Raw genomic sequence first — 21,218 nt, 5'->3', positions numbered from 1 at the left:
AAGCAACAATGCAACAACAATATATAAAGTAGCACCAAGTATGTTAAGGATGCTAGTGTATTTGATATCTACCTAGAAATCTATTCTCTCTTTGAGATGAGTCACCAACACAATAATGTTGAGGGCAGTGTTATAAAACAACACTTTTTCATGGAGACAATTTAAGTCCATTGTGGTTCTACTTAGTTTCAAGTCCATTATCAGTCATCTTTCCTAAATAGAAGTAATAGTGGCTTACAAATTAAATGACATAAACCAAAGCACTTTATTAATGATTTGATGCACATGGATAACATCCAGTACTTAGCACAGTTTGCGTAATAAATACTTGGTAAAGGACAATCAGGTGGCTCAGTGGATAGAGTGCCAAGCCTATAGTTTGAAGGACATGAGTTCAAATTTGATCTCGGATACTTTCTAGCTGTGTGACCCTGGGCAAGTCATTTAACCCCAATTGCCTAGCCCTTACCATTGTTTTGCCTTGGAACCAAGATCATTAATATCAATTCTAAGACAGAAAATAAGGTTTTAAAAGAAAAAAAAAAATTCTTTTTGATTGATTGTATGGTTGTACTGAACAACACATTTCACTTTCATCTCATGGAATTTTTCTCCACTGATAACTTAATTTTTTTGTTTCAATAAGTATAAAATTAATATACCAAGGGAAATATAGGGCTTTGAGCTTGAATCCAAAGGTCTCATTAAAGCAGTGGATGAAGTTGATCCATATAAATACTTTGGTCTCATTCAGGCAACACATTAAATATGAAGATATCAAAGAGAAGGCTGTGGCTATTAAGGGAATTATTGGAATTCTAAAATCAAAGTTGAATGGGAAGAACACATTTGAAAAAATTAACACCTACACCATACCAGTCTTAACATACATTTCAGAAACTGTAAACAAAACCTCACATGAATAAGAACAAAACATTAGGGTAATCACTAAAGCATTAGGGAAGATTAGCACTTTACACCAAAAAAAGGAGGTATAGGGTTGATAGAAATCTTATATCATATAATAGACAAGTCAAAAACCTACAAAAATACTTGTGGGACAAGCATATACTATACTTCATTGAGCAGCAGAAAACACTGATGATATACACACTGTTTGGTCTAATGTAATCCAAAGTGATTTACATCTAAATGGAGCCTCTGAAACAACTTAAGACCCAAGAGTGGAACCAAAAGGTCCTACATGGATGAAATCCACTTGAATTTAGCAAACAAAATGACAAGCAAAGAAACACCCAACAAATGGCTGAATCCTGTGAATTTGTTTGTGAAAATCAGTGGTGTTCATGGTGTCAATTCAGGTCATATACTGCTAGCAGATCAATATGGATTATTCAGAGAGACAAAAGCAAATTCAACAGATCAACGCAGACTGTAAGTATCAAATAACTTACAAAGTCACTAGCAAGGTATGGCTTGGTGCTGGAATTATATGTCAGAAGCTAGGAATCTGTCATCAACTAAGAAATGGACAAATCTTCATACCACAAATATAGACTTCAAAAATACTAGAGAATTCGATCAATAAATTCTATTGCAAATAGACCATAAGAACTGTTATCCCCCCCCTGCCCCCTAAACCATAACTTTGATCTACATAAACTTGAGTTATTTGGGACAACTAGGTGGCTTGACGGATAGAGATCTAGGCCTGGGTTCATATCTGGCCTCGGAGACACTTCCTAGCTGTGTGACCCTGAGCAAGTCATTTAACTCCAGTTGTCCACCCATTACCACTCTTCTATCTGAAACTGATATTTAGTATTGATTCTAAGGTAGAAAGTAAGGGGTTAAAAAAATTTTGAGTAACTTTTAAAATAGATATTACTATGCAAAATGTAACAGAAAAAGCTTTCAAAATATAGAGATTTGGTAGAAGAGATCAAAGTCAGGTACAAACATTATCTCATTTGATCTTCACAACAACCCTGGGAGGTAAGTAGATGCTGCTATTATCCCCGTTTTGTAGTAGAGGAAACTGAGGTCACCAATCTAGTAAATTCCTAAGTTTAGATTTAAACTCAGGCCTTCTGATTCCAGACCCAGCAACATATAGTTGCCCTGTCATCACTATTATCCTGTCTATTATTAGAACTGTATGAGTGATGCTTTTTATGAGATAAGAGATGAGTTACATCCTAATACTTTTATTGAGACTCTAAAAAATGATTTTACCCATTTGTGTAATAGACCCCAGAAATTTAGTATGGTGACTTGTCTCTGGATTACAAAAATATAAAAACCATTATATAACAAGTATATAAACCCCAAATATCCTTGAGAATTCAATAAACAAACTACTGAAATCAGAGTATCATTAGAGACAGAACTATTGCCTGTAGCTGCCTAGACACAGCATAGATCCATAAAAACTCAAGAACACAGTTTTAAAATTGAAATTGCCATCCCCGCCACTCATAATCTCAAGCTACATTAAATGAAAAGCTTTCAAAATAGCCTATCAGAAGAAATGAAAATCCTGTGAGAAGAGGATGAGGTGCATGTCATCCCTGTTGTCCTATATGCTACTCTGGTTCCTCCAAAGATATTTCCATTGAGTGGAAGCAAAGATGCTCCCGGATAAGATGAGCTGACATTTCAACACTCCTAACATTGCAGGGACAATCATTTTAACTACCTTCGTAATACTAAGCAGAACATTAAGTGTAAAATACTAACAGGATAGCAACTTGTCCTTGGACTGTTCTCAAAACTTCATCATAAAATATGAGGATGAAATATAATTTTAATAATAGCAATAATAATTGACATGTATATAGTGTTTTATGATACTGCAACATGGAAATGGCAGAGTGGAATTCCTGCAAGATAGAGGGTCAAGCCTCACCCAGAATTCCACCCTGCCATTTCTATGTTGCAGGTTCACAAGGCATTTTATATATATTGTCTCATTTGATCCTCATAAAAATCTGGGGGGAAGAGTAAATGTTAAAGAACCCATGACCATTTTGCAGATGAGAAAGTAGATTAAGAGGTAAGGGATTTACTCAGATTCCCATAGCTAGTAAGCATATGAAATCAGTTTTAAATGAAGGTATTCCTGACCCTAAATTCAACACTTTAGCATGCCATGGAACGCTTTCCAATCCAACATGCATTTATGAAATGCATTAGGGATAGAAAGACAAAACAAAATGCAGTTCTTGTCCTCAGGTAGCTTAATCATTTGCTAGAGACTAGGAAGGATTCAAAATGTAAGTAAATAGGAGGAATAGGACACTAACAACTCAGGAGATAGGAAAAGCTTTGTGTAGGCATTAACATTAGATGAGCCTTCAATCAATTAAAAATTTTTATTAGGTACCTCCTGTGCTAAGGGCTGGGAATACAATTAAAAATGAAAATAGTTCTTGTTCTCAAGGAGTTTAGATTTTTATAGGAGAGAAAACATGTAAATAACTAGACATATACAGAGAGCTAAAAAGATGGAAGGTAATCTCAAAGGGAAAGACAGCCTAGAGAAGGAAGCCAGAGATTCAATGAGGCAGAAGTTAGGAAGGAGCCATGGAGATGGAATATGGAATTTAGAGGTCTAGGAATGTTAAGCAGATGTGGAGTGTGTTTTGGGAGTAATAATGTGGAATATGCTTAACAAGATAAGTGGGAACCAGATTTTGAGGAGCACTCTGAGAAGTATGTATTTTATTATGTAGGTAATTAGAAGGTTTTTTGAGAAGGGGAGTGGCATGAAAAAATTATTTTGTTGGCTCTGTGGAAGATAGATGATAAGTCAAGTCAATGAGTACTTATTAAACACCTACTGTGTACCAACACTGTGAGACCACTTAGGAAACAATTGTCATAGTCCAAACAAGAGATAAGAGGGACTGAACTGGAATAGTGGCCTTGTGAGTGAAAAGAAAGAGAAAGATATGAAAGGTTCTACAGAGGTAGAAAGTGAAGTCATCCTTGATTTTGTACTCTCAAAGACTTCAGGGTTGTGAACCTGGATGAATGGAAGCTCGGTGGTGTCCTCAATTGAAAGAAAGATATATGGAGAAATGAGCTCATCATAGCTGCCATTTATTTCTGGCAAAGATTTTCCTCTAACAATCCAAAAGAGAATGGAGAATCTAGTGACAGGACTTTAAGCTTTGTGAATCTTTGATATTCTTCATCCTCACACCCCACTTCTATAGTAACACCCTAAAGTAACCTGAAGCAGGTTTGCTTTGCAGTGAGGCTAGCTGAAAAGCAAAGTCATTTAGATCCTTCCTGGAGCCCCACCCCAAGAGAGTTTACAGGAAATACAGTGACTAGTGGAAGGTGGTGGTCACTAAGAATAATAAAGGTCAGGGTTTAGTTTAGCCGAAAATGGAAATGATCTGGTGGGGGCAGGGGGCAACCTTTTTCAGTGTTCAAGTAAGATATATTGTCTGTATTTATTTTATTTATTGACTTAATTTATTAGCAAATTACTATTTACTTACTTGGCTTTTTCCTTTTACATGTTTTACTTAAGTCTTTGATTTTTATTCCTCTTTGAATATACAATGATCCAGGTAACCACTGAAACCCTTCCCATCATGGAGATTATAATTCTTTCTGCCTGCCTTACCTGCTCAAAAAAAAAAAAAGAAAAAAAGTAAATATGTCCCCCTGTTAAAAACACTTGCTCAATTTTTTGCTTTGACTTAGTTTTTGTCTTCTGTGTCATTTTTTTTTAAACCCTTAACTTCTGTGTATTGGCTCCTAGGTGGAAGAATGGTAAGGGCAGGCAATGGGGGTCAAGTGACTTGTCCAGGGTCACACAGCTGGGAAGTGTCTAAGGCCGGATTTGAACCTAGGACCTCCTGTCTCTAGGCCTGACTCTCAATCCACTGAGCTACCTAGCTGCCCCATGTCATTATTTTTCTTGGCTTTCCAAATCCAAATTTAAAGCAGGGTATTTAGGAATCTGCCCCAGGATTCTCTGTTAAGTGCCTGATCCTGTTCATAGATCCTAAAGCCAGGCTCTTTTTTTTTTTCCTCCAAAGAAAGATCAGTGGGATAAAATAGTGATGTAATGGTAATTCCATCATTCCTCAGGAAACTGCACCAGTGGGGAATCTTGTCTTCTAGTGAGCTTTGAATAAGGCACTTAGGATAGGAAATATTGATTTTTCCCCCCCTAAACATTAGCCATTACCCATGTAGGAGGTATAAGTTGGGAAAAACTGGGCAAGGACAGAATTAAAGTCACTACCTAAAAAACAGTAGGCATGCCCACCAATTCTTATGACTCATTTGCTAAATAGTAGTTGATGGTGCCAGCCTGGTATCTGGTGGCTTCTTGCTTACAGAGGAAGCCTCTTTCAGTCTTTGGTCTTTGCTTGAGTCAGAACTATTCCTTCTCCTTTGTCCAGAACCTCCCACAGAATTTGTGATGGATGAGGGAGATTGGAGGATGCAGGTCCCAGAGCTCAGATGACTTTTGAATCTTAAGCAAAGAGATTCACGCTAAGAACTGCTAGGGTGGTCACTAGCAAACAAGCAGGGACCCCTCCTCATCTGCTTGGCCAGCTTCCGTTTCTTGCCTGAGGATGTGGGCAGCAGGCCAGTGATTGCATTACCCATAGCCCTAAGGAGCAGCTGCAAATGACAGTCTCTGTTGTGCTTCAGGCTTTCCAAATGACCCCAGTTCAGATTTCATCCCTAAGTGTTTTTTTTTTCCTTCTTCACCTCTACAACCAGTTACCATCTTACCCTTCAGCTATAGGCTATTTGTGCTGTGTATACAAACAATCCTGAGCTGGGATTACCCCCAACCTTCCCTTAAAAGGAGGTCAGGAATGCATGAGGATTGTTTGGATGGGCTTTCTGCTGATGAATTTGAGGGATGGGCCATGGGATCAGCTCGAAGTTGGCTAGAGACTCATGGAGGAGAAAGTCTCTCACCAGGGCTCTGCATCCAAGTTCCAGAAACCATCTAGTACAATCCATAGCCATGTTGTTTCCTGTGTTTCTTTAAATCATTCCTCTTTTTGGTTCCTTGCAGTCTTGCTACCCTTATATATGTCACAATAGCTTTTGCCACAAAAAGGTTTTCTAGAAAGAAATCTTAAAAGATTTTTCTCTTAATTGGACCAGCACAATTTAAAGGTAAAAGGGACCTTATAGTTAAGGTAAGGTATTTTACCAATGAGAAAACTGAATTTAAGTGTCCAAGATCACACTGGTAGTATGTAGCAGAGCTGGCATTCAAAGCCATGCCCTATGACTCCAATTTAAGCTTTCTGCCCACTGCAACATGCTGTTCTCTCCTCTGTGCCATTGGAGATTCTTAGGTTCCTCATGTTTTAAATATCTCCTCCTTGATCAATGCAACAAATAGATGTTTTTTCCAAGGTGATCCTCATGCTTACTTGTTTGCTTTCTATGACAAAGAATATAAAAACATGACTTAAGTATGAGCTTATATAGGCAATGGGGGTTAGATGACTTGCCCAGGGACACACAGCTAGGATGTATCTGAGGCCAGATTTAAACCTCCCTGAAGTTGAGTGTTCTTAAGGAAAAAATGATGGGCTTCGAGGTGCAAAAATGGCCCAGGTGGGCCAGATGTGGAAAGAATCCTGAAGAGATAAAGGAATGGATGCCATCTTCAGAGCAGAAATGCCAGAATGCCAGCTCCTAGACCTCAGTGAAATATAACCCAACACAGAATCCTGCCTAATACAGCTTACCTTTTTCCATTTCAGGTCAGAGTGGCTTAGGGAAATCCACATTAATCAACACTCTGTTCAAATCCAAAGTCAGTCGGAAATCAGTCCAACCAGTTTCAGAGGAACGGATCCCCAAAACCATTGAGATCAAATCCATCACTCATGGTGAGAACTTGAATTGTGTTCTGCTGGGGAGACAGGTGAAAACAGGGTTTGGGTAGGCTTAAAAGGGGATATCATTAATTTAATTTTCTCAGTGAACATGACCCACAGAGAGATGCCACTATCCTTCTTGGAATCATAGGAATTTGGACTTTTCATAAGTCAGATAAACTAATATTTCTTATCTCTGAGGGGAGTTAAGTGTTGGAGGAGGGGTTCTGAAGGAAATAGAAACTCTTAATTTTATAAACTAAAAACAGATTTGTAGAGGTCAGTGGTTTCCTTTGGAATCTCTTAAAACTTCTTGTTTAGACCTTCTCTCTATAGGCAAAGAAAGTGTTTCATTAGAAATTGTGAAACAATCCTTTATTATATTCTATAGTTATATATTATGTAGAAATACATAACAATATTATATATTATATTATTACATCCCACTTACTCTGACATCAGACCATGTTGAAAGAATTCAGAGTGTAAGAAACTATCGTGTTGATCAATAGAAGCATCATTTCTATTCATGTAAAAGAAGTTGAAGGTTGGCTTGTCTTAGACCTTGTTTTTCAGCCCTAGGGTCTTCCCAGAGTGCTTACTGAAGCTCCTCCCATCCTTCATTTTTCTACTTTCTTCATCAGCAAAAAATCACAACTTCCAAACTGGGAGGGACTTAATTGTTCTTCCCTGTGAATCATAGAGGAGAAACCATGCTGGCTTGCTTTTGATCTTCCCCCCCCAAACCCAAGGTACTGTTCTCTTCTGTTGCAGAAATTGAAGAGAAGGGTGTCCGGATGAAGCTGACTGTGATTGACACACCAGGTTTTGGGGATCACATTAACAATGAGAACTGGTGAGCATTCCAAGCCCCAATTCATGTTTGGGTTGGATTCCTGCTGGTGTGTGGTGGGCAAGAGTGGAGATGTGGAGTCTGCATCTTCCAGAGTCGGGGCTGATGGGGTCTGCTCTTTAGGATCAAGTTCAGTAACAGTTGAGTAGTAGAGACAATTATCCTGGGACCTTATGCCCTTAAAAAAAAAAAAAAAAAAAAAAAAAAAGACTGACAATATTGAAGACCTTAGCTTTATAGCCAAAACAACTCTTTTTTAGCTTTACTCTCTGTAACACTAAGACCCATGAGAGGAATAAAGACTCCAGTGGCATGGCAGAGGGGCATAGAATATGCTTAGAAAGAGGGTAGAACCTTGGGGGAATTTGTGACATTTTGATCATAGTTTGGGGTTAGGGATAAAGTGGAAAGCTATCAGCACAATTTCACAGATGACTGAGCTAATGCCTCATTGTTCTTTGGGAGCATTTTATCTGAGCTCTAGATGGATACTCCAGAAACATCTAAAACATTGGGTGAAATAGGGATAAATCTTTTCTCCTTGGATCAGATAATGAGGAAATCCTAGGTCAAAAAAGTAACTTGTTACCCATCCCTATTCCTTTGCACAGCTGGCAGCCCATTATGCAATTCATCAATGATCAGTATGAGAAATACCTGCAGGAGGAAATTAATATCAACCGAAAGAAGAGGATCCCAGACACCCGGGTTCACTGCTGCATCTACTTCATTCCTGCCACTGGCCATTCGTATGTATAAAGCAGACTGACATCTTTGGGGCCTTGTTATACGGGCAGAAGTTCTGAGGCCAGAGAAGTCTTTGGAGTTGGAAAGGGCCTTAGGAATCTTCTAGATCAGAGATATCAAACTCTTGGGCTCATAAGGTTTTAAAACTTCCAAGTGTACTGGGAACCAGATTAAAAGATAAATGGGGGGCAGCAAAAGGGTTCAATGGGTATAGCCAGACCTGGAGATGAGAGGTTCTGGGTTCAGATGTGGTCTCAAACTCTTCTTAGCTGTGTGACCAGGACAAGTCAATTAACCCTATTTGCCTAGCCCTTGTGGTGTATCAATTCTAAGCCAGAAGGTAAGGGTTTCTTTTTAAGGTAATTGGGAAATATTTAACAAAATAAATAAAAATACAATTATTAATGTTAATTTGTACTTTTACTTTTCTAAGTCAATCTGCAGTCTGCAGGGATTCATTTTGATTTGAGCATTCTCTTCTACTCCATTGCAATATTCTCTTTCATCAGATATGAAGAAACTGTGAGGCCCAGAGGTAAAAGCCCAAGGTTATTCAGCTAGACAGAGACAGAACCAGTACTAAAACTCAGATTTTCCAACTCTCAGCTTTCTATACTGAATCTAAGACCTCTTTCTGCTGATCATCTTTACCAAGAATTTCCCTTGCAAACCTTTCTGCAAGGTTTATTTTGAATTATCTGCAAAAAGGATGCTGGGATTATATGCATTCCTTACCAGTCATGCCTCAGAACTTTGCCAATGGTGGGTTGTCATGTGGAGTAGAAGCAGATTCCAACTGTATCCCTTATGTGGTTGCTGAAAACTGGGTAATAGAGGAACTCTATAGTAAATTTATCTGTAAAATTTGATAACCAAGTGGTTTTGGTTTACATCAGTGGTGCCAAACTCGAATAGAAATGGGTTCCACTAATCCATACTTGGGTAGCTATATGGTGCAGTGGATAGAGGTGCCAGGCCCGAGCTCAGGAAGAATCATCTTTCTGAGTTCAAATATGATTTGAGGCACTTTGTGACTCTGGGCAAGTCACTTCACCCTGTTTGCTTTAGTTTCCTCTTCTGTAAAGTGAACTGGAGAAGGAAATGGTAAACCATTCCAGTGTCTTTGCCAAGGAAACCCCAAACAGGATTAGGAAGAGTCAGACAGGACCGAGATGACTAAACAACAAAAATCCATACTATGGGACAGCTGGGTGGCTTAGTGGGTTAAGAGCCAGATGTAGAGATGGGAGGTCCTAGGTTCAAATTTGACCTCAGACACTTCCCAGCTGTGTGACCCTGGGCAAGTCACTTAACCCCCATTGCCTAGCCCATACTAATCTTCTGCCTTAGAACTAATACATAGTGGTGATTCTAAGGTGGAAAGTAAAAAAAAAAATAGAAAATATTGGGGGCAGCAGCTTCACTCAGTGAATTGAGAGCCAGGTCTGGAGATTGGAGATCCTAGATTCAAATCTGGCCTGAGACACTTCCTAGCTGTGTGAAAAGTCATTTAACCCCAATTGCCTAGCTCTTCCACTTTTCTGCCTTGGAACCAATACTTAGTATTGATTCTGAGACAGAAGGTAAGGTTTGGTTTTGTTTTTTTAAATCCATACTTAAAGATCCTTCTGAGGTGCAATATTATCTATGTTTATTATATTTTTATTATTTAATCAAATATTTTCCAAATTCATTTTAATCAGGTTCTGGCTATAACTCATGAGTGTTGCAAGCCACATCTGGGCAATGTGTTTGACGTCTCTGGTCCCCATAACTTGTTCCTCCTAGTTTTATCTATGATTCATTGATTCTTAATAAAGGACTCAGATTGCCTCAATCATATTGGGAAGAATATCTCAACTCTGTATCCACGTCCCTCTAATAGCCCATCTCTCATGCCAAGCTGAAACAAATCTAAAGACACTAGCTATCCAGGGCAGCTCTTTTTTGTCAGTTTTACTTAAACACTGCTGGCTATATAGTTGATTATCTTTTTTTTTTCTTTTTTTTTTTTTTGAGGGAAGGCATTGGGAGTTGAATATCGCCTTTTAGTGTTCCAGCAATAGAAAAGAGCCTCGCAAGAAGACAGAAAACACAAACTTGGAGTTTTTGTGAGAAATAAATGCCCAAACCCAACAGTGAAGCCCCTGTCATTGGTCTCTATCCTGACTTCAATGATCCTAGGTCCTCCCTGCTTCCCAAAGTCAAAAGGAGTGCCCAGTTTTGAAATAGGGTCTCCTAGCAGGAACACCAAATTTTGCTAAGGGCTTGAGAGAAGGAGCTATCTCACTTTTTATCTGTCTCTAGCACTTGGCACATAGGAAGTGTTTAATGAATCCCTTTTTCTTTCATTCATCCAGAAACTATCCAATCTGTTCAAAGCCAATGACAAATCTTGTGGTCCCCATGTGTGGTCTGCTAGCTCAGCAATAAGCCAAATGAGACCTAAAAGTAGCCTATAAGGGAAAAGCTAGGAAATGTGAAAAATACTCTAAATTTTACTGGTAGTTTTTCATTGGCATACACCTGACACTAAGGATGTATTTCCATTTTTGTTGCTGAGGATGTCTGGAAAATACAGAAATAATAAAAATGATAATAATTAACAGCAATAAATATATTGCATTGGTTTCCTTGAGGCAGCTAGGTGACAGTGATTAGAGTGCTAAATTTGTAATCAGGAAGACCTAGATTGAAATCCTGCTTTAGACACTTACTAGCTGTGTGACTGTCACTTAATTACTGAGCCTTAATTTCCTCATTTGTAAAATGGGAATAATAATAGTACCTTCTTTTCAAGACTTTTGTGAGGTCCAAATGAGATAATGTGACAAGTAATTTTCAAATATTAAAGTATTATATGTATTCTAGTTAAATAATTATTTTATATCATAGAATTAAAGCTAGAGAGGGACCTTATTTGGTCCACTCCTCCCTCGATTTTATAGATAAGGAAATAGAGGCCCAGAGAAGAGGAGAAAACTTACCCTGGGCTAGTTGATGACTAGGTTGAAAACTCATTTTGGTTTTGGGTTTTTTTAAGCCAAGATTGATTTTTACTCCCTCCCCCCCCCCCCAATTCTGGTTGGACCTTTGCGAGTTTGTTTGGCTACTTTCATTCTTTTTTTGCTGTCTAGTAGATGATCTAGTAGCAGGTCCCAGTGCCACAGCAAAAATTGGGCTGTCAGCAGACTATACCATGCTTATAGTCATGAAACCTTCCAGAGAACAAGTCTGCTTCCAGTCTAAATAGCCAGGAAGGTGGTGGAGGCATTAGTCATTTTCTAGCTCCCAGGAATGGAGGCAGTTTATTTCACTCCATCTCTCTGCTAATGGTGCCAGCAGTAACTGAAAAAAGAACATTTCTTCTCTGAGGGTACTGGAAGTGAGATGCAAAAGGGGATCACTTTATCAGAGTACAGACATGCCAGATAGAGCTAAGAGGAAGGTGTCTTTTGGTTGCTATCCAGGAAGCCGACTTGACTTCCTACACCCCCCAAGCTGTTTCATTGGTTCTCCTTTCCTGTTCCCTTCCCCACTCAATAAAAAAGCCCCAGAGCAGAGCCTGCCATTTGGCCTGATGTTCAGGAACAATGACAGACAAGCCCAAGAGATTAGCAGCTCTTCACCAGGTGAATGGCAAAGCAAGATTGCTGAGTATGAGTTACACCCAAGATACAGAGTTCTCTGTTTTCTTAGGAGTGGTTTTAAAGGTTCTCTTTTTTTTCTTCCTTTTTTTCTTGATAAATAATTTATTTGGAATTTATAATATAGAAACTATAGTAAAAAAAAACAAATTAAATTTACATATTTGGCTACTTAAACTTTTAAAAGGTCTTGTGTTTTTCAGGGGGGTTGGGTACAGGGTAATAAAAGAATTTGCTGAACTATTGACATTCCACATTTCTTCTTGTAACTCAGGGAAGGTACAGAGTGAAAGGCAGCTGACTAGGGTTAGGAGTGCAGCCTGTGGCCAAGGAACATGATATTTCCTCTGTGTAAAAGCAAGCTGGTTTGGATGAAGATCAAATTCATGATGGCCTCATTAACACCATGCTCTACCCAACTAAGTGAATCCTCTTCAACTAAACACCATAGAAAACAGGCTTTGGCCCAGATGCATCATGTTCTCCTCTGGCCATGTCATGACCAGGATGCTAAAAATCCCTGTTGTTTGTCTCCTTTCCTGATCATCCTCATCTAAGTCAAATTATTCATTTCTAGTCTCCGGCCACTGGATATTGAATTCATGAGACGTCTGAGCAAAGTGGTCAACATCGTCCCAGTTATTGCAAAAGCTGACACCCTAACGCTGGAAGAAAGAGACTACTTCAAACAAAGGGTAGGGCTTTGTGGTTTTCCCACATCTTTCTTGTTTTTTCCCCTCCCCCTACATACGATCACCCCCCACCCCCCACCCCAAGAGGCAGTTCTGTTAAACTGAATGTCTGGCTTGGAGCCCAGAGTAATCTTGCAGTCTCAGCTCAGAAGGATTGCATGGAGCAGGCAAAGAAGGCCCTTTCACCCCCAAACATTTCCTTATGTTGCTCTTGGAAGCCATGCCAGTCAGCATGCCCCAGGGATGCTGACTTCTATGTACCCTACCACATGGCAGTGCCTCTCTCTCCCTGTCAAGGTAGCAGCTTTTAAGGAGGCCACAAAGGCTTCTGGAGAAAGGAGGTACAGACAGCTCTTACTTTATGTAAGTGGACCATTATTCAAGCCTTTATATAAAGTGATTTTTATGTAATGCAAATATGAATTTGCCCATAGATATGAGGGTTAGAGGGAGGGGACTGGCACACAGTTCAAGGACATACTGGAGCTAGGGACAGAGAAGAGAAGCAAGAGCAAGAGGAGGGACATGCAGTGGTTAAAACCAAACATGTAGGGGCCTTAGTGTCTCAAGTCAAGTCCTCCCTATCTCCCCCCAATCAGGTCATCTCCTTTTATTTAGAGTTTTCTTTTTCTTTAAGGGTTTTCTTTTTAGGGTGTTAGCCATGGGGCAGGAGGAGAGTGGGGAAAGGAGGGTAGGGAGAGAGAGAGAGAGAGAGAGAGAGAGAGAGAGAGAGAGAGTGAGTGTACACAAGGGCTCAAGCTTAGTAAAGTTAATGGGTATTTTTTTGGAATGCAGATTTCTTTCAGGATTATCAAATTTGCATAATGCAGATTTATCTAAATAGAGAACTGTCCATACTTTGAAGCAGAACATCTGAGGAGATAAAAACCAGATCCAGTCTCAGTGGTTATCTCTTCTATAAGAGGCAGTGCCACATAGTAAGTTGATAAAGAGCTGGCCTCATAGCCTGGGAGATTTGAGTTCAAGTCCTGTTTCTGATACCTGCTCGTTGTTTTATAACTGGGCAAATGGCATAACCTTTTAGTGTTCTAGGGACCTCTCTAAGAATACAAGTTGCAGAGAAGTTGTTGACCAGCATTGGTAGAGGGAGTTCCCTACCTTGATGAAATCATCTGTTCACTCTGTAACTCTAGACTTTTTTTGCTCCTACTTAATTCAGAAGCCTGAAAAAGTAGGAGTCACAGGTGACATTTGCCAGCTTTTCATTGGGTGGAAGAGAAAATCCTTGAGGGCTCATCTCTCCCTTTAAAATCAAGATTCTGTTTTCATCCCATGGTACTAAGGGATTTTTCCACAGGACACAGACACATAGTAACAGATATGCCAATGCAGCCAGGAATATACACTGTTTTCACTGTTCTAGAAGTGAGAGCAGCAATAGCCAGCCCAATGTCCTTACTTTCTGGGGAAATGGACTGGGTTGGCTTGGCAGAGAGTATTCTGTCATATCTTTGGATGAGTATCTGGTAAAGAGGACAAGAATTCTTTGGAAGTCAATACTTTTTGGCAGGCCAATGTTCCAAAAAGCATTTAATTGTTGTTCTCTCACTTTGAATGAGACAAAATTTGTTCTGTCCCTAGGAACAATGATGCCTGTTTAGAATAACCTTATCTGGTAATAATGAGGCACAAGCAAACTTTTTGCCTCTTCTAAGAAACCATCAGTCAATCAATAAACATTTAAGTGTTTACTGTGTGCCAGGCACTGCACTAGGCCCTGGAGAAAGAAATACAAAGAATGAAACAGTCTCTTTGCAGGCAAAGAACTTACATTTTAGTGGATGAAGCAATGTGTGTGTGTGTGTGTGTGTGAGAGAGAGAGAGAGAAAATGAATAAATATATATAGAGAGAATAAAAATAAGGTAGTCAAGGAGAGAGGGCACTAATAGGGTGGATCACAAAAGGCTTCATATAGTAGAGGATGATACTTGAGGTAAGTCTTAAAGGCAGTGAGGGACTCTTGAGGCAAAGATAAGGAGGAGGGAAGTACATTCCATATATGCCAGATGACCAGATGACAAAGGCAAGGAGATCATTGAGGGTGTTACAAAGAGAAAACTTAGTTTGACTGGAAAGCAGAGTATAAAAGAGGGAATAGTGGTTGCAAAGGTTGCAAAACAAATTGGGACCTGGTTATATAGGGCTTTAAAAGCTAAACAGTTTATATTTTATCCTAGAAGCAAAAAGGAAGCCGCAGGAGTCGAGTTAAGGGGATGGAATGGTCATTAAGGAAAATTACTCTGTTAACAGTGTGGATAATAACACAGAATGGTAGGAGACTAGAAACATGTATATCTGTTAGGAGGACACTATAATAATCTATGAGAAAAATTAGTAAGGATACAAACTAAGGGGGTAAACTTGTCTAATTCTTAGAGAAGGGGTCAGATTAGAAAGATACCATACAGGTAAAAATTGGTGAGATTTGGCAACTATATATGTAGGGTAAGGGATAGTGGGGAATCCAGTTCAATGCTCTGATGACAACTCTGGGAGACTAGAATGGTGGTGGTAGTGCTTTTTTTTTTTTAAACCCTTACCTTCCGTCTTGGAGTCATTACTATGTATTGGCTCCAAGGCAGAAGAGTGGTAAGGGTAGGCAATGGGGGTCAAGTGACTTGCCCAGGGTCACACAGCTGGGAAGTGTCTGAGGCCAGATTTGAACCTAGGACCTCCCATCTCTAGGCCTGGCTCTCAATCCACTGAGCTACCCAGCTGCCCCCGGTGGTAGTGCTTTTGATAGAAAAATGAAATTTTTAGAAGAGGGAGTATTTTTTGGAAGGAAGATAATGAGTTCACTTTTGGACATGTTGCATTTGAGGTATCCACAGGATGTCAGCTTTAAAAAATCTAATAGGAAATTGCTATAAGTCAGGTGGTAGCCCAGATCTGTACATAAAAATTTCGGAGTCTTGTCCATAAATATCAGAATTGTTGATTCTGAGTATAGAAAATTATGTCCGGGACATAATCTTGGGGATAATGATCCAGCAAAGGAGACAGAGAAGGAGTGATCACATAGATAGGAAGAAAGAACCAGGAGAGAGTAGGGTCACAAACCACTGAGTAGAAAGTATTTAGTAGGAAAGTTTGATCAGTAGTGTCAATGGAACAGGTAGATTGAGAAAAGGTTAGAACTGAAAAAAAAAAAAAACACAACACATCAGATTTGCATTTAGATCATTGGTTAAGTGGTATTAGTTGAGTGACGAAATGGAGAAATGTAGTGAAATAAGATTCAGGTTTGAATCCTAGCTCTGCCTTTCACTAGCTTTGTGATCTCTGGAAAAATCAATCTACTTCTTTAGACCTCTTTCCTTATCTTTAGAGGATCTCTTCCAGTTTAAAATTTTTCATAGTCTTTGATTCTTTAATAGAAGAAAAAAAGGAAAAGCTCCAAAGAAAAGGACAGTCCAGTGGTTCCCAAACTTTTTTGGCCTGCCACCCCCTTTCCAGAAAAAATATTACTTAGCACCCTCTGTCACATACTATCACCGCTCCCAAATGCACCTGTGGCCATCACTACCTCCCTGGATCGCTGTGGCACCCACCAGAGGGGGTGGTGGAGCCTACTTTGGGAATCACTGGGATAGTTTATCATTTACTAAAATTATTTCAGGGGACAAAATCCATTATCTGATTCATTAAAAAGAAAAGGGAATATAACTTTTTGGTGTGGTACATCCCACACCCAGGATCCTTTAGCAAGAATCTGGAGAATTCTTCAAAAGCTCTCACTTATTTCTCCTTTGGGAAGGATTTTATGTGTTCCATCTGATGAAGATGTTGTCCAACTTGATGAATTTTTTAGGAATGTTCTGTTCATAGAAGGGCTCCTTTCAACGAGGAAACAAACTATGAAGTCTTTCACTTGTGAAAGAAGAATATAATCTGGCAGGAGGTGAAATGAGGGGTGGAGCATAGACTCCAAGAAGAAAGAAGAAAAAAAATATGGTATAATTGGGTAGCTGGAACCTTTTGCCTAATGATAGAAAAAGGATTGGAAAATTTCTTGGATGGATGTATGGATCCTGTATTATTTTCTCAAGAGTTTTACTGAACAGGAGAGGAATGATGGAGTCTAGTTCAGAAAAGATGCCCTAAAAATCTTCTTTTGTTATTCTGTGTCCATGAAGCAACGTGGGAAAAATTCCCAGGATACTAGACTACTCCCTCCTACTCTGAAAAAAATGTAGGCGTGCAGATTATTCTAGGCAAATGGCCCATTCTTTTTTCCCCCGAGGTCAGGGCAGATGGACATAGAGTAGAGACACATGGTATACAGGAGTATGTACCCAAGGGCTATTCTCTTCTCTCTGAGCTGATGTGCTATCTTTATTTCTTCCCTGACTCCAGATCACTGCTGACTTGCTGTCCAATGGTATTGATGTATATCCCCAGAAAGAATTTGATGAGGACTCAGAAGACAGATTAGTCAATGAGAAATTTAGAGTAAGTAAATTAACTGGAGACTCATTCATATAAAGTAGTCCAACCTGGAACTGGTGTCTCTAATAACTTACTAAGGGGGTGGAGGAGAAGAAGGTGGCCTTTTTGCCATCATAATCTATCCTCAGGACTTGGTGAAAACCTGAACTCAGAAGTTTCTCCTTTGGTGGAACAGATCTTCAAGAAACACTGGTTTGACTGATCCCTGTCTATGGGGAATTTGAACAGACTAATGAGCCTTTCTTAGTATATCTACTAAAACCCTGCCTTTTCTCCTCTCTAGGAAATGATTCCATTTGCTGTTGTGGGCAGTGATCACGAATACCAAGTGAATGGGAAAAGAATCCTTGGGAGGAAGACTAAATGGGGCACCATTGAAGGTAGCCATCTTTGCTTTTCTTTTTTTTCTTCTTAGTAGGTGAGTGTTAGGGGTGATTGAGACTAGATTAGGAGGAAACAATACCGCAGAAAACTCCATGAGGAAGAAAGCATGGGAGATCACTACATTGGACTTAGATGGATATCTAGTTGTAATCTTAGTTCTGCCACAAACTAGCTTCATAACTTTGGGCAAATAACTCAACTTCTCTTCATAGGATCCATGGGATTTTAGAGCTGAAAAAGAATTTTTTGAAAGATACCTAATCCAGGTCTTCCTAACCTGAGGTCCATGAACTTTTAAAAAATGTATCTTGATAACTATATTTCAGTATAATTGAGGATTCTTTTGTGATCCTATGTATTTTTAAAAATTATTATTCCAAATACAACTAAAAAAAAAGCATTTCCATTTATAAAGAAAAAGAAGATATATAAATGAAATCACAAATCTCCTATATGTTTAACTTGCTTTTGATCCTCATTTAAAAACAATCTGTCTGGAATTATGCCCAAAGAGTTATAAAATTGTGTATACCCTTAGACCCAGCAATACTACCACTAGGTCTGTATCCCAAGGTGATGAAGAAAAAAGGGAAAAAACCTATATGTACTAAAGTAATTATAGTAACTCTGTGGTGGCAAAGAACTAGAAGCTGAGGAGATGTCCATTTGGGGAATGACTGTGGCATGTGGTTGTGATGAAATACTGCTGAGCCTTAAGAATTGATGAGGAAAAATAAAGAAGAAATGATGAACAGGTTAATTAAAAAAAAAACAACAGAAAGACCAACATGAAATTATGAAAAGTGACGAGTAGAACCAAGAGAAAATTATATACAGAACTAATGTTTGAAGAATAATTTGTAAATGTCCACCTTCTGATAAAGCAAAAGATGGTTTATATAAACACACACACACACACATATTTTATTTTTTTATTTATTTTTTGTCAAAAAATATCTTCTCTTGTGTGGGGAAGTAAGGGAGGAGGGAAATGCCTAGGAATTACAATGTAATCAACAAACAAATTAATTAACAAAATGAAAAAAGAAACCCACATTTTGAAAAGGGTTTCATGAGCTTCATCAAATGACCAAAGGAATCCATGACACAAAAAAGTTAAAAGCTCCTGATTTAATCCAACTCTCACTTTATGAAGAAACATATTTAAAGGTGGACTGATTCCATACACAACCAACTCTTGTTGCAGAGTCCTAATTCCTAGTTCCAATGGAAAGTGCTTTTTCCACTAAAGAAATTGAGATGAATGGCTGAAATGAGTAAAGAAATTGAGATGAATGGCTGAAATGAGTTTGGGAGACCGCTGACCTGGTTTTGACTGTGGGCCTATACCTTAAAAAAAAAAAAAGATTTATTGATATCTTTTTTTCCTTTTAACATCTCCATCCTTTTCTAGTGAGAGTGGGAGAGTGTGTTGGACAAGGTCCCCCACTCAGATCCTTTCCAGTTCAAAAATCTATGATCTTATGAAAATTATCTGTGACTGTGATAGAGAATATAATCTCAATCTTACCCACCTTACTAAGTTTTTGTGAGGACAAATAAGGTCTGGTGGGTCTCTGAAGAAACCTATTAAATAAAGCCCATAAGTGATCTTAGTGTTTTATTCCTCCATTGTCAAAATCACCCATTACAATGGGAAATGGGGCATTTAAAAGGTACATAGAGCTTCAACAACAACAACAAAAATATGCCAGAAATCTTGCCCTAGTGAAAGGGCTGTGGCTGGAAGAGGGAGTGGGAGAACACTGACTCTTTTTCCTTTGTTTAAGCCCTGATTGACCACTTGGCTCTGCTTTTTTCTGAATGTTGGGTGGAGAAAACATGGTGCATTGTTTTTCCTCAGTCCCTTCTTCCACCCACAAGGGATGGGGAGTGAGGGAAGGAAGGAGATGTGTTTCTCAATTGTGAGCATATATATTTCAACCTGGATGTTTTCCAAATGCTATATTGACAAGCGTACCTCTATGAAGCCTCAAACTAGAGACTTCAAAATTTTTCGATCTCTTCTCCAAACCTTTCTTCTCTGTACTGGGATCCTATTTCAAACCCAGCCCTGTCCTGTGGAAGAGGGTTGTTCTAGGATTCTCTTCCTCTCGTCCACTCACATCCACATGCTGGAGAGACCTTTTGATTTGCTTTCTAATGAGGATCAGGACTTTTTTTCTCCACCTGAGGTCCTAGCAGCATCTAGCATCCAAGCAGTCTGTTGGCTTTTCTTTTCCTTGGGGTGGGGTGTATAGTGGCTGAACTAGTCCAAACCCTCTTATGTCCCTCCTCCCCCTAAAGATATTTTTCTGATTAAGGTTCTTTTTATAGAGGACATGTTTACTGAGGGCCAAGAGGGAATGGAGGAGGTGAGGAGTGGGTGGGGAAAAGGGATTGGAACCCAAAGGGACATTTTGTTCATTGTGGTGCTTCTGCTGCCCCTTCATGGTTAATGTTGGGCACTGTAGGAAATTACTGAGAACCTGGTGGCAGGGCTGTGCTCAAAAAGGTTGTGTTGGAGCCTTTTGGGGAGAATGTTGAATTTGAAGAAAGAGGCATGGGTCAATTAAAATAAAATGTGTAAAGCGCAACTAAAATAAGATGGCCAAGCAATAAGTGGCTGAAGGCGTCTCAGGGAGTTATTATTATAAAATAATATGAATAGTAATTAATAGCTCCATTTTAGTAATTTCTCACCCTTCACCAGGAGAACCCTGGAGTCAAGGGAAATAGAGACTCAATAATCTTAAGACCTTATAGAAAATAGCCTTTGGCAGTTTTACATTAACATAGGGAACTTCCTTTAGTCCAGTGGGATATCCTTCCAACTACTCTTCCCCCCTCCCCCCCAGACCAAGCTTTCCTTCCATGCTCTCCTTATACATGAATTTTCTCTTCTATAATATAAGGAGTTGGACTAGATGATCTATCCAGAGGTTCTTAACCTTTCTGCATATATATCATGAGCCCCTTTGGCAGTCTGATGAAGCCTATAGACCAGTGGTTCCCAAACTTTTTTATACTACCGCCCCCTTTCCAGAAAAAAAATGTTACTTAGTGCCCCCTGTCACATTCTATCACCACCCCCTTACAGTTATTCACTACCCACCTGGATCACTGCAGCACCCACCAGGGGGCGGTGGTGCCCACTTTGGCAATCACTGCTATAGACTCTTTAGAAGAATGGATTTAATTGCATAAAATAAAATATATAAGATATTAAAAGAAACTAATTATATAATTTTCATACAAACACATAAACATGTATACACATAGAGTTATCAAAATATTTGTAAAAACAAAACAAGTTGGAACAGCTAGATGGTTCAGTGGATAGAGAGCCAGGCCTAGAGACAGTTGGTCCCAGGTTTAAAAAAAGAATTGTGATTTTCTGTGACTCTGAGCAAGTTACTTAACCCTTACTGTTCTTCTGCCTTGGAACCAACTCTGATTCTAAGACAGAAGGTAAAGGTCTTCTAAATAATTAAAAATTTTTTTGAAAAATCAATCTGTTTAGGTTTAGTGAATAAAGTTTCCAGGCCAGGTTGGACCAGGTACTCCCCTTTCCCTATAGCTAAA

The 21,218-nt window shown here is 39.1% G+C and overlaps 1 protein-coding gene across 1 annotated transcript in view; it reads left to right on the top strand.

Moving 5' to 3' along the window:
• Window positions 1–21,218, top strand: part of SEPTIN9 (septin 9) — a 211,870-nt gene that overhangs the window by 187,088 nt on the left and 3,564 nt on the right. Inside the window, exons 4-9 of the mRNA XM_044675977.1 lie at window positions 6,723–6,851; window positions 7,614–7,695; window positions 8,304–8,441; window positions 12,664–12,781; window positions 17,157–17,252; window positions 17,533–17,629. Coding sequence (XP_044531912.1) covers window positions 6,723–6,851; window positions 7,614–7,695; window positions 8,304–8,441; window positions 12,664–12,781; window positions 17,157–17,252; window positions 17,533–17,629 — 660 coding nt within the window. The remainder of the gene's footprint in view (window positions 1–6,722; window positions 6,852–7,613; window positions 7,696–8,303; window positions 8,442–12,663; window positions 12,782–17,156; window positions 17,253–17,532; window positions 17,630–21,218) is intronic.

The sequence above is a fragment of the Gracilinanus agilis genome, chromosome 4 (genome assembly GCF_016433145.1).
Source record: "Gracilinanus agilis isolate LMUSP501 chromosome 4, AgileGrace, whole genome shotgun sequence".
NCBI classification, from domain to species: domain Eukaryota; kingdom Metazoa; phylum Chordata; class Mammalia; order Didelphimorphia; family Didelphidae; genus Gracilinanus; species Gracilinanus agilis.
The sequence above is the reverse complement of the archived record's forward strand: the minus strand, read 5'-3'. Positions and strand labels throughout refer to the sequence as shown.